General features: G+C 44.6%; 1 protein-coding gene and 1 long non-coding RNA gene across 2 annotated transcripts in view; both read left to right on the top strand.

Annotated features, from left to right (window-relative positions):
* Window positions 1-449: 449 nt before the first annotated feature.
* Window positions 450-10,378, top strand: cacng4b (calcium channel, voltage-dependent, gamma subunit 4b). The gene is made up of 4 exons (XM_012825748.3): window positions 450-935; window positions 8,590-8,673; window positions 9,077-9,217; window positions 9,777-10,378. Exons 1-4 carry the CDS (start codon window positions 725-727, stop codon window positions 10,319-10,321), a joined length of 981 nt encoding a protein of 326 aa, XP_012681202.1. The 5' UTR covers window positions 450-724; the 3' UTR covers window positions 10,322-10,378.
* Window positions 10,379-10,389: 11 nt separating this feature from the next.
* The window catches only part of LOC116221071, a 4,088-nt gene continuing 1,164 nt past the window's right edge, over window positions 10,390-13,313 (top strand). Inside the window, exon 1 of the long non-coding RNA XR_004164000.2 lies at window positions 10,390-13,313. This exon is cut by the window's right edge and continues 276 nt beyond it. This is a non-coding gene — a long non-coding RNA (uncharacterized LOC116221071).

Genomic DNA, 13,313 nt, shown 5'->3' with positions numbered 1-13,313 from the left:
GATGACATGAAATTATGTCAGATCATATCATCAACTGACATAATTTATGAACAAGTAAATGAACACATTGTACCCATACTTTCAGCAACAAGTGACAATTTCCTATATCTAAATATTTCCTTCATAATTCCATCCCAACAGCAAACACTCATTTCTCATTAGTTCAGGGACCCGCAATATGCAGAGGTTGGAGGGGGTAACAATTAAGGCATTAAATCTGTTCTCTGTTAAATTGACAGATGTGAATTTACTAAACCTGACATAAAATATTTCTGACGAGGTTGAAGCAGCACCCTGTCTTTGCAACACTCTCTTTCCGTCACACAACCAACGGCTTCAGTCGACATGGACATTGCATGTCAGTCAGTTGGCTCATTTTTCTTAAGGTCAAGTTTGAGTTCAAACTCGAAAGCAGTTTGAGAAGCTGAAGTTTGTGTAGGAAGCCCCAGGAGAAAGAGTACTTACATGTCATTCTGTTTCAGACAGGGCTAGGGATAATGGTTAAGACTTTAACCTTATCCACACTGACACACAACCGTTGAACCATTCAGAGAGCTGAAGTTTACAGGATGTGCGCACTGAGATGACATCTGCGATAAGAGTCGGCATCGGCTTCAGCAGTGTGGGGAAACAAAGGCGCATAGTCAGTAGACACCGTGGACATGGGATGCGCGCCGTGACGCTCCTCGTGTGTTAACAGGGACTTGGGTTAGTATGAGGCGCGATGGCTGGGTGCGATCGTGGGGTTCAAATGCTGCTTGCCACAGCGGGAGCTTTCGCAGCTTTCAGTCTGATGACCATCGCCATAGGTACCGACTACTGGCTTTACTCACGGGCATATATTTGTAACGCCACCAATATTACTACGGATGAAACTAAAACAACTAAGGGCGATCTTACGCACTCCGGCTTGTGGAGAATCTGCTGTATAGAAGGTAAGAATTACTTCTGTTTTTGCCCAATGTTTTCTTTCATTTCCGAATATTAATAATAATAATATCTACAATGAAAACAATGTGACTTTAAAACTTCAGAAGTATAGGTTATGTTTTCATCAAAGAAATGTTGCTTTCATTGGCCTATTGTTTGCTACTCAGGCGATACAGAGAGTGAGCGTAAAAGCAGACATGCTTTTGTCCATACCAAATCATGCAGCTAGGTTTGAGTGGAAACACCTGTCCAGATATTTACATCTGTCTGACATCTTGTCAGCAAAGTTAGAGGGCGGAGGATAATCTATACAAAATAAGATTAGTGACGAGAACAGAGTCGTTTCTATGCATATGTTGACGAGAAGAAAAAAAAACATTAATTGTGCCTTAAGTTGTTGGCTAACGATTTATAGGAAAATACAAAGCAGTGTAGTAGTAAATACGAGCTTTTTCGACCACAGGATGTGGCAGATTCCACTTTCGACGTAAAAATGTTCAATTGGGGTGGCTCTGACAAAGCTGGAATGCTCAGTTATATTCACTAGTATCACTCAATGAGCGAAATCAACTGACTGTATTTGAAAGATGCATTAGTCTTTGCTTTCATTCATGTCTTTATTGTATTTGATGCTGTTGCTTGGCAACAACATGTCTGAAATCACTATGGTAACGTTGGGTTTAAAAGGTTCAAAAATAGCCCTAGATATATCTGTTGCTTTTTGCCATAGCCGAGTAGAAATATTGTAGAGAGGATGACCTTACCCCCGTCCGTCTGTATGCTGATTATGAAATATCAAACTTTTTCATCATTGATAAGAGTGATTAGTTTAGGAGCTATCACATGAATTCTTGAGTGGGTAGGCTTGTTGCGTAGGCTATCATTTTGGATGAGGTAGCCTACACTAAAGTAAACCTCTTGCAATAATAGATGAATGATCTAAGTGTCTAGGTCACGTTTAAGCTTTACCCTAGAGACTTCATAAGTATGGACAGTTTATCTTTGGTGGTCTAACCAACCTTCAATTAAAATAGCTGCAATTCACTCAAAGTAGTTCGTCCAGGTTAAAATGAAGAATGCTGAAGTTAAGTTTATGCGCATGTGATGGAACGCATGATGACGCAGCCGGTGATCTGTGCCCAGTCATTTCATGTGGTGCTGAAGTTCACAATAGCAACTTATAGCCTACACACGCAAAACTTGTGAAGGCTTGAAACGACAAATGTTTGTCAGTAGGCGGGTTTCCATTAACCTGCTTAATGCGCTATTTGGAATTGCGAACTAAAAAGCAAGTAATGGAAACACGTCTAAAAAATCTCTCAATATCGCAACAAAGTTTATGCGCTCGTTGCAGCTCGCATGATATGGTTGACAAAGCATTGTTTTGCAAAATTGAACTGGAAACAATTTTTTTGCAATTATGTGAGTCACACGCGTTTCGTGTGGTCTGCCGAGGAGAATTGATTCGAAATTACTGGAGATCTAGACAGCAAGCAACAAAATGCAAATATTTATAAGGATCCTTGCGGACAGTGGCCTCCAAGACATGTCTGATAAGCTACGTGATAAGAATAAGGGATTTGCCTTTTAGATCATTATTGCGTGCATCACTTGCTCTTTTCGCCTTCGATTGGTCACTACCGTGGGTATTGCTGGATACAATTTAAGTGCCAAGACTGAACAGAACTTGGAGATCCGTCGCCATGTTTAACTGGAATGACTAACCCAGCTTTAATCGCATAACATCACTCAATGGAAACACAGGCCATTCGCAATTGTGTTTTATCGACTTTATTTATTGCTACAATTTTGCGCAAAACTGCAATTGAAACCCGGAAAGTCTCGGAAAATATATCGTTTTCATCAAGACTGGATACCGCTGTTTCCTGAGCGAAAGTTGGACTATAACTACAACAGTAACCTTATGTCATTAGCAGCCAGTACGCATACATATGCTTAAGCCTACATATGTTGCAAATTTAGCAATTCATGTCTCACATATGGACCTGTCATGTAATGTCAGTTCCCACCAACTTTCTCATTTTACAGTGATATTTATTTCAAACGCCATGGGATGAATAGGACATTGAAATACACCAGTGGTTGGATTATTCTTGCAAAGGAAACCTGAGGTCAAATAATAAGAGAACTGAGAAAGGAAATAGTCTAAACATGATAGGAGAGTGGCGCCATTTTGTCAGAAGAAAGAAAAAAACAGAAACACCACTGCTGAGAGGCCAAGCCGTCTTCGTTGAGAAGATGGGGATAGAGGGGGGTTGAGAAATGTCGCGTTTTCATTCCCAGCATGAGCCACAGATCTGTAATTAAAAGGCGGCGGCTGAAAGGCCACGAGTCACTAATTAGCCACTGGCTTTGGCTTCCGCAACCGCTCAGCACACACAATGAGGAGCGTTAACGAGCGAGGAGTGCGTGCCAAAGGCCTCAGAGGATGCCAATCCGGAGGTTCTTGACCACCGCAGTTTTATTATCTACATATAGGTCGTCTATGACGGATGAACACCTTGGCCTTGCGAAGTAGGCCAATACATTTCGTGAATATGATGCGGTCTGGATAATAATTTGAATGCTACAATGAGGCCTTCCATCAGTCATCGGGGAACAAGAGCATACACAAGGATAACAATGTATGATCTATATTTAAGAAGAGATTTAGGATACTTGACTGAACAGTAATTAAACTGAATTTCTGCCTGGAAAGGGACAGGTATATTTCGTGGACACTGCTTTGCGCCAATGCTGCCATGTGGACGTGCACATGGGTGTCTCCAAAGTATACTTGTAGCTAACGCCATTGTGAGTATTTACACTTGTGTGCTGGGGTGTCTGTGTGGATGTCACGTCAGGCTACAGCATAGGGTACAGGGTTACTACACCATACCTACAATGTAGATTCTACGCACAAGCATACATCGGCCTTTAGGCATACACCCTTTGTGTTAAAAGGGTTGGTATAGCATAACCTATTACTGGTTTTAAAGAGAATAGCTACCCTTCCCCCACGGACTCTTCAAAAGCTCTGCCTTAAGTGCTGCCCTCAGTCACAGTGGAGATTAAAGATCTATTATGGCGGTAAGGCCATACGTTTACACAGGTGAGCCATACTATTGGCTTTCATTACTGGATTCATTTACACTAATAACAACCTCTGACAACCAGCAGCGCTGTTGTGACAGCTGTTTTGCTGCCCCCGCCACCCCTGACAGTGCTGGAGGGTGTTGGGAGATGGGTTTCATATGTGATGAGGGCTGGTTATTGGCTGTTGTATTAAAGTACAATGAAGATGTCAAAGGCATCCTAGGAGACATTATGGAAATCAGATTGTCGGGAACAGACCTGAGGTTGCCATGGAGAAGTGTGCTCAGTGGTGAGAGCTTTTACTCTTCCAGACAGGCCTTAGAGACCTGTCCCCCCCCCCCTCTCTCTCTCTTTCTCTCTCTCTATTTCTCTCTTTCTATTCTCTTTGTTCATTCTCTCTCTCTCCATCACACACTTCCTGTATATCTCTCTCTCCCCCTGTCTCTATCCTGTTCCCCCCACCCCCCAAATCTCTCGAGTCAGTTGAGAGGATGTTTATTTTTTCTTTATTGAAAGACGCGCAGGGGCCCAACCCACACCTGCGGAAGCGTGGCGATCCGGGCCCTCGGCAAATCAGCCGGTAAGAGCGGCGTGGTGCTCCTTGGCACTCCTTCTGAGCCCAGGTGGCCTAGGCAAGGCGAGAGAGAGAGAGAGAGAGAGTAATTCTGGGTGAGTGATGATCAGCACGCCTCTGTGAAAGGGCCCCTGCTCAGAGAAAGGGGGCTGAGGATGAGATGATGACAGACAGACCAAGGGTGGGAAGAGAGAGAGAGAGAGAGAGGGTAGGGGGGGGGGGGTCCCCGTGGGGCACACATGGGTGTCGAGATGAGAGCACCTAATGCACGGTACCTGTGAAACACAGCGCAAGACCAGTGAGGTGAGCACATAATGGGGAGCCTGCAGCAACACAGGCATATTGTGTTTCTCAGTGAGCAATCACTCTCCTCTCTCACAGCCACATACCACACACACACACACACACACACACACACACACACACACACACTCACACACACACACACACTCATACTTAGCATGGATTACCAGCTATGCACACTAAAGGCTGATACTCTCAGTTTAATGGAAATATGAACTCATTAGTCATGCAAGCCTGTCAGCTTCCTGTTTGGTGCGAGGGTGAGAGTTCAGTTGTAACAAGGATGAATACCGTCATCAACCTCTACCCAAAGACATGGCTAATTGACACAACAGGTTGTATAGACAGCTTTGGAGTTTTATGCAATTTCTTTTTCTTAATGGAAGATCATTAATCTCTACTTCACTGGGAATGCATACCTTGTGGCACTGCAATTATGGATCCTAGTTCAAATAACACACAGGGCCTTTTGAAACAGGGTTCCATTACGAGTGCACTGGAATGCCTTAATAGCATCTTCCACAGCAGCATGTGCAGTGTCTATTCTGTAGTTAACATACTGTCTGTCTCAGATTAGAAGACTTGCAGCTCTGGTCTGATATGGAGATACAAATGTCAAAACACTTAGTTCTGTGTTCTGTGCCACACAGGATATGGCTTGGATTGCATAGTGTTGCAGTTTTGCACCTCTGACCTTGGTCTTTTTCCTCTATCCCTGATGTTGGTATTTCTGGCATATTTAATTGACTGTTCTGGTATTTTTGAAGTGCCCCATTCTTTGCTACGCTAAGCTTATTACATTCCAAGTGTGCATACACACCTTATGGACTCTGTATTCTTTGTATTTGCAAGGACTGCGTTCAGGTGTGAATAAAGATGACAAGTGTTGGAACAAAACAGCGCTGACATTTCTGACACCGTGCTTTCTGTACTACAGAAATGAATCTGTCAGAAATAGTGTGTCCATGTTTTACAAATGTGATCCAGACGCAATAAGTTTCATGTGTGTGACCAGAATGCAGAATGGTCAAATCACCACCAAAGGGCAGTTATACATATAAGGGTTCACCACCAGGGTCTAATTAAGCCCAGATGTGTTAAATACTACTCTGCATATCAAATATGAAGGTGTGGGCTTTTCTTTTTCTGTTTCATTCTTTGCTTGCACTTCAGCGTAAGCCCTGATGTGTACGGTTCAGTCACCGATCTGGAGGATGAAATTGCTTTTGTTCCACAGAGTCCAGTATGTATTATTTATTTATTATTATTATTTAACCAGCTTCCGAACACGGGCTGTTGCCTGGCGATGATATGGAAAGAAGTGCTCTGCATGGAGAGGAAAAAATGACAGCTTAGGTGAACAGCGAGGGAGAGAGAGATAATCACACCATCCGGATATCTAGGTAGAATATTCTAAGCACACCATTTTATTCAAAGGATATATACAACATAGATTTACCATGTGAATTTGGCATCTGAAACAGAATCCACAGCCTTGCAGACCATAGGTCCAGAACTTCCTTTGCATTGTGTCCTCATACTTATAATACTTATATCATACTAATAATGCATATTCTTTGAGATATACCCAGATCGGTAAATAGAATTAAAGCATATTCTGTAGTTACCACTGGAATGCATAGCTTTGCTTGTATAACTCTGCCTCAACATGGTTGTAGCATATATACTGTATATAGCTTCATAAATGAATAGTGCATGATATACATACATTGTAAGAATGGTTTGGAGTATGATCTCAGAGCTGGTCACATGAATCACAAGGCAAAGTATACTTAAGTCTCGATCAGCTTCAAGAGTTTCACTCACACTAGTGGCCCTAAATAGGCCCTTCTTTTTAAAACAATGACTTGCTAAGAGAAGAAAAAAACCCACAGTGCTCCACTTCCTCAGACCTATTTAACTCTAATTAATTGGATGCTCCTGATTAAACAGCAGACCCAGTTAACAGCGTGTTGTACCGCCTCACCTCAGGGCCCCGTCGCAAGACTCAGACGGCCCTCCCTACACACACACACACACACACACACACACACACACACACACACACACAGTCAGGCGCCTCCTCACATCTGCTCGGACGGATATGATGGCACGCAGTGCTGGTCTGCCCTCTTGTACTGCAGAGCCCAGATTCCCTGTGGTAGGCTGGCTTGTCTCGCTCGCAATGAGGACAGAAGTTTTTGTATCGAACTTCTCTGCAAGTTCACATCCACTATGCGTTGCTAGTATTGGAGTGCATCACTGCATGGTGTCCCTATCCTTAGATCAGCCACATCTTGGTGCCTTATCGGAGTCATGGAAACCATGAGAGAGTCCAGTCTGAGATGGGGGAGGTGGAAGGGTCTGAGTAAGTAATCAGAAGCATATGAGAGACACACACACAGCTGCACACAGCTAGCCACTGGGTAGAAGCCTGGAGCACCAGGTGTGGTCTGTCTCGTGAGTCTCAACCATGAAGAGCTCCATTAGGACTGCGGAGCATGCAGAGAGCTCGTGTAATGAGCTTAACTGAATGGACAATTTGAGGCTATCTGTCATGTTTAGCTCTGACGGAGAACACATTTACCCCTGTTCTCAGCCACAGCCCTGAAGACGTGATTCATCCGACACGCGTACGGCAGCTGCATCCCATGAATGCAGGAGCCAGCCTCCACTATTATAGCTTGAGATGTGTGGCCCCCAAGGGACCCTTGGCAGCGTATCTCACTTAGGGACATAAGAGCAGGTATAAGTGTAAGGTTTCTCAGTTGGATTCCATCTCACTGGGAATAGACTGCATGAACCTGATTTAACAAAAAAAATGTGTTTTGATAGGGCTAATGCCAGCCTTGCTCAATGTAGACATGATACAGTGAAAGTTACGAGTTTCGTAAAGAGTTTATTGATAGAAAAGGCTATTTTGGCAGTAATGTATTTTAGTAGTTACATAAGGCAAGTGGTTAGATGTTTGTGCAAGTATGACTCACAGCGCTCAGCTGGAGTTCTGACCAAAACAGCAGGATGAAGGCCTTTGATTCCTTTTATAATACATTTGATTCCTTTTATAATACATTTGATTCCTTTTATAATAGATTTGATTCTATGTATTTCATGTCATCCTTTGATTCCTTTTATAATACATTTGATTCCTTTTATAATACATCTGATTCCTTTTATAATACATTTGATTCTTTTTATAATACATTTGATTCCTTTTATAATACATTTGATTCTATGTATTTCATGTCATCCTTTGAAAATAGTAGCATGCAGAGGGGTTCATGGACACAGAGGAGTAAATGACAAATGGAGTCATGGCAAGAAATGGCAGACTGGTTCATTTCTGATTAGAAGCAATCCCAACGGCCAAACTTGCACAAAGAGTAACTGTTTGTGTCATCTTATCAAAATGCCGGAGGATAATTTGATTTCTCTTTAGTTTATTCATTATGAAAGAGCCACATAACCATAGTTCCCTATATAATTCTTCATTCACTAAAGTGGTATGTCCTTTTTTTCAGATATGTGCTTCTCTTGTAAGTTGCTATGGAAAACAAATCTGACAAGTATGTGAGTGAGTGTAGATGTGAATGTATAGGGACTCAGTAGTGCTAATGGCGAAAGGTAAAACCAACACGCTCAAACCTGTTTTAGCCTCCTCAAACACTTCCTGTTCTTTTCCTCAGGCATCAATAAAGGGGCCTGTTACCGGATCAATCATTTCCCAGATGATAATGACTATGACACAGACAGCTCAGAATATCTCCTACGTGAGTAACCAGGCCCGTTGTTTTTAATATACTCGTCCCACGGAAAGCTTTTTTTATTAGGTGTCATACTACCAGTGAGGATCACTGCTCTGTGTGATTGTATGTTTGTGTGTGCGTGTGTGTGTGCGTGCGTGTGTGTGTGTGTGTGTTTGTGTCTGTGCGTGTGTGTGTGCGTGTGTGTGCGTGTGTGCGTGCGTGCGTGCGTGCGTGTGCGTGCGTGCGTGCGTGTGCATGTGTGTGTGTGTGTGTGTGTGTGTGTGTGTGCGTGCGTGTGTGCGAGTGTGTGTGCGCGTGTGTGTGTGCGCGTGTGTGTGTGCGCGTGCGTGTGTGTGCGAGCGTGCGTGCGTGCGTGTGTGTGCGTGCGTGCGTGCGTGTGTGTGTGTGTGTGTGTGTGTTTCAACAGGCATAGTGCGGGCGTCCAGTGTGTTTCCAATCCTCAGCTCCATCTTGTTGCTACTGGGAGGGTTGTGTGTGGCCGTCGGCCGCATCTACAGCAAGAAGAACAACATCCTACTCAGTGCTGGCATCATGTTTGTAGCCGCAGGTGAGTCCACACGCCTGTCTTTGGGTCTCACAAGGACATGTCTGTAATCGTGGGAGGTATTGTGATTATCAAGGAGATTTAGCTTTCTTTTACTGCTGTCGCGGAATACACTGTGGCGAACAGGTTGTATTTGGCAGGTTGTAAGTGCCAAAAGTGTTTTAAATCTTCATTGTAGAACTCGACAGTTATGTTTTTATATTAGCATTTATGACTTTAATACTGTATAAAACCAGAGGCGTAAACATTTCCCAAGATGGATTTAAATGAATACAGTAAATCAGTTACTGTTATTTTAACTCCAACACAGTAGCTCAGGTCTGACATCATATCTCCCTGAGACCAATCTTAACAGGAGCATTCAAGCCAGAAATAAACATCAAATGTGTTACATTTCCAGCCGGATGCAGCCGTGGAAAATAAAGGCATAGAAGTGAAACAGTTGACATTGCTGCAAGATAGAAATGCAAGGAGCTGTATCCAGAACACCTGTAGCTATAAATGGATAGGCGATGTTTGACCCAGCTAAGCTTATCCTTGTTCCCAAACTTCCTCTTTTCAGGCCTGAGCAACATCATCGGGATCATCGTTTACATCTCCAGCAACACCGGAGACCCGGGCGACAAGAAGGGCGAGGACAAGAAGAGCCAGTACAACTATGGCTGGTCCTTCTACTTCGGCGCGCTGTCCTTCATCGCGGCCGAGATGGTGGCCGTGCTGGCCGTCAGCATTTACATCGAGAAGAACAAGGAGGTGATCCGTCTGCACTCGCGCCACGCCTTCGTGCGATCCGCCTCGTCCTCCTCGCCCTACTCGCGCATCCCCAGCTTCCGCTACCGCCGGCGGCCGTCCCGCGAGAGCTCGCACTCCACCGAGGCCTCGTCGCACGAAGCCTCGATGGGCGGCGGCGGCGGCAGCGGGAGCGCGGGCGGCACGGCCCCGCTGGGCGAGATCTCCATGTACACGCTGACGCGCGAGCACTCGCTCAAGGCGGGCACGGACAGCACCTACAGCCCTGAGCACGACCCCTCTGGCTTCCTGCAGGTGCACAACTGCTTCCCCAACGACCTCAATGACACCCTCAACAGGAGAACCACGCCCGTATGAGGAGGGGGCACTCTCAAGCAACTGGACCGGTCCGATCACGGCTGAAACTCTCAGAAACCCAAGACCAGGGCTCAGGAAGACCATGCCAATATGATCCTGGTCCCATCCCAGCCCATGTTCTATGGACTGGGTCTGTTGGAGGGGCCAAGCCCATATGACATGGATCTAGAAGCCCCCCCTCTGTATGAGGTCCATATAACCTGGTCACACATAAGCTGCGCCGTGATGGTGCCACCATCACTGGACCTGAGGAACCGGGCGTCTTAGAGACTGTGAATGCCTATGAACTCAGCCAAGAACGCTTTTCCCCGAGTTGAGCCGATCCTATTGTATCCCAATGGGTTGGTTGTTTAGAATGAACAAGCCTGCAAACACTGAGCCGAGCTGGAGCATGCTTGATGAACCAGACCCAGCAGGACCTGAAGCTTCCCATAGAGGACAAAGTGGCCTGGTCTTCACACCATCCCAATATGAAATGGAAGTGCCACATCTTTCTACAGTAAAGATGTTTTTTTTTTAACTGTTGATGTAGTCCCATTTATGGTATATAAGACGAGTCTAAGGGGACAACATCCAAAAAGGACAACGGCAATGGCGGCAAAGGGTAGTCAAATAATCTCTTTAGAAGCAATGCCACATCATGTTTGATGGACCAAGCCTGTGACTTTCTCTATACTAGCGCTGAAGGATTTCTCAAAGGAGAGGATAGAGAGTTTCCTCTCAACTATGAACCTTTCGCAGGTCAAGACAGAAAAGAAGCACATCTTTGTCTCATTCATAGACTTGATGTGCACTTTCTATCTGACAAGTCATGAATATAAAAATATGAATATGAATATGAAAATATGAAACGGTAGAACAAAATTCCTCTGATGAGAATATAATCGTACAACTAGTTCATTAAACCTTTTATCTTAAATAGGAGGAGAAGATCTTACTCCTTCAGGTATAAACTGTACACACTCACCATCCTGTAGAAATGTGACTTTCATGGACTGCAATGGTGCTAAAGGAGAGGTCGAGCCCCAGCCACCCGTGTGCATTCTGTAGAAATACTGCCAGTTCGTTTAGTGCTGTAAACCTCTCTTGTGCCATATCTTTGTAGCCACAGATGTCTTATCCTGTTTTCTGTGCCTATCAGCCAAACGGGGTTATAGTTTGTGCTCGGATCAGGGCCTAGACTGACGACCGTGTCCACATGTACAGGAAAACAGTGTTTCGTTTTTGTTGAAGTGCAATAGTTTTCACCCAGGTGTATGGTAAGCTGTTGCTCCCCTTATTAAAATGCCTTTACTTCGAACACTTTTGAACTTGACATTTGATATCAGTGTCCACATGTGTGTGTATTCGATCAAAATGTCAGCAAAAGTGCCATTTTGCCAAAATATTTTGCTATGTTTTATTAATGTATTCTTTTTTTAGTAATGTTTTTCTTTATTGGATTGTGAAATGTTGCCTGTAGTGTCTTAAGTTATTGGACTCACCTGTATTTCCCATTCCGTGCCCAGTTTTACTATTAAAACAGTTTCGGGGTGTGTTTAAAATGATGCTGGTCTGGAGCCGTGCCACTCAGAAGATCTCTATATTGGTACACAGAATGGTTACGTTTGATTGGAATGGTAATGTGTAGTTACATAATGAATACTGTATTCTAATCAGAATGGCTTTCACTGAAGATGTTTGGATGGTGTTATCACTGCCGCTATCTGCTGCTTCTACCAAACGGCTGGCCATGAGAAAGACAGACAGGCGAAAAGCATCCCCATAGCAACACCATGTGTGTGAGTTTACATCTGGTAAAGGTCAATAACCTGTTGGTTACTGGATTAACTCCCTTCACAAAATTGTACCCGTCTAAATTGAGTCAAATCTCTAAAATCAAGCCTTATCGGTGCCTTTGGCACCCCTGGAGGGTATGATTGCTTAATCCAGCTCTTTGGCCCTCAGGCACTGGTGTTTCCATGTACTGTGTATAAACATTCACAGTTTGAGACACACACAAGGGGGCCCTGAAGGCCACAATTAGCAGCTCACCTACTGACGGCAATCTGTAAAGATCATTTAAAAATGGCAGCCAAGCATTTGGGCTGTATAAACCAGTGTTGCTCTTAATAATCGTGTAAACAGAAAAAGTGCCGTCACTCAAATGCCTTTTTTTATTGCAACTTTCTTTTTGCCCCAAGCCCCCACCACCACCACCACACACTTTAAACGGCTGACATTTGTCTGAATGGTGAATGTGAGTTAAATATAGCCTGACGAGCCTGAGAGATGGCTCCGTCGATCTCAAGGCCACCTCACCTCACCTCACCTCCCCTCCCTGTCTGACTCCGCCTGCTCCTCTGTGCAGTGGTGAGGCACCAAGGGGGACTGGGACGCCACCGGCGGACAAAAGGACTGCCAGCGCAAATGTCACGCGTCTTGAGGGGGGGAAGACCGACAATGAGATTTGAGACATCACGTGTGCAAGAGACAGTAAAGCTGATAGAAGGGGGAAAGTGGAGAATGACAGGCCACCAGTCCCACCCATGGCAAACCCACACACAACACACAGTCCCACCCATGGCAAACCCACACACAACACACAGTCTCAGGCCACCAGTTAGAGCTGTGTCTGGGTTGGCAGTCAGAACATTTCAGCCCACGTCTTGGCACAGAATCTTTGCAGTTATGAGTTTGAATCCCTCCTGATTAATCATACGATGGTCTCAAGTAGAGAAGTGGGAACTGAGTCATTCCAGTTCAGTGTGATTTATCTATTCAAGCGTCGTCTCAAGCTGCTCCACAGGACCGGAGCACCTGAGGAACAAACATGAGCAGAACATACAGAAACAGCCGCCAGGAAAACTCCCCTTGGAGGGGAAGAAACTTTGAGTAGAACCCAGCTTAGAGTGGGGATCCCGACCTCTCCAAGTCTGGCACATATTAGAGGAAGAAGGATTTGAAGGGAAGGGCATGAAACAGGGAACCAGAAGAGGAAGAGAGGAGCGGA

Source organism: Clupea harengus, chromosome 1, assembly GCF_900700415.2.
Source record: "Clupea harengus chromosome 1, Ch_v2.0.2, whole genome shotgun sequence".
Classification (NCBI taxonomy): Eukaryota; Metazoa; Chordata; class Actinopteri; order Clupeiformes; family Clupeidae; genus Clupea; species Clupea harengus.
The sequence above is the reverse complement of the archived record's forward strand: the minus strand, read 5'-3'. Positions and strand labels throughout refer to the sequence as shown.

Excerpts from the sequence above, each read along its gene's own strand:
- cacng4b (XM_012825748.3), top strand. The coding sequence starts at position 725 with ATGGCTGGGTGCGATCGTGGGGTTCAAATGCTGCTTGCCACAGCGGGA. Across the intron at positions 936-8,589 it reads GAGAATCTGCTGTATAGAAG|GCATCAATAAAGGGGCCTGT; the intron begins GTAAGAATTACT and ends TCTTTTCCTCAG. Across the intron at positions 8,674-9,076 it reads CAGCTCAGAATATCTCCTAC|GCATAGTGCGGGCGTCCAGT; the intron begins GTGAGTAACCAG and ends GTGTTTCAACAG.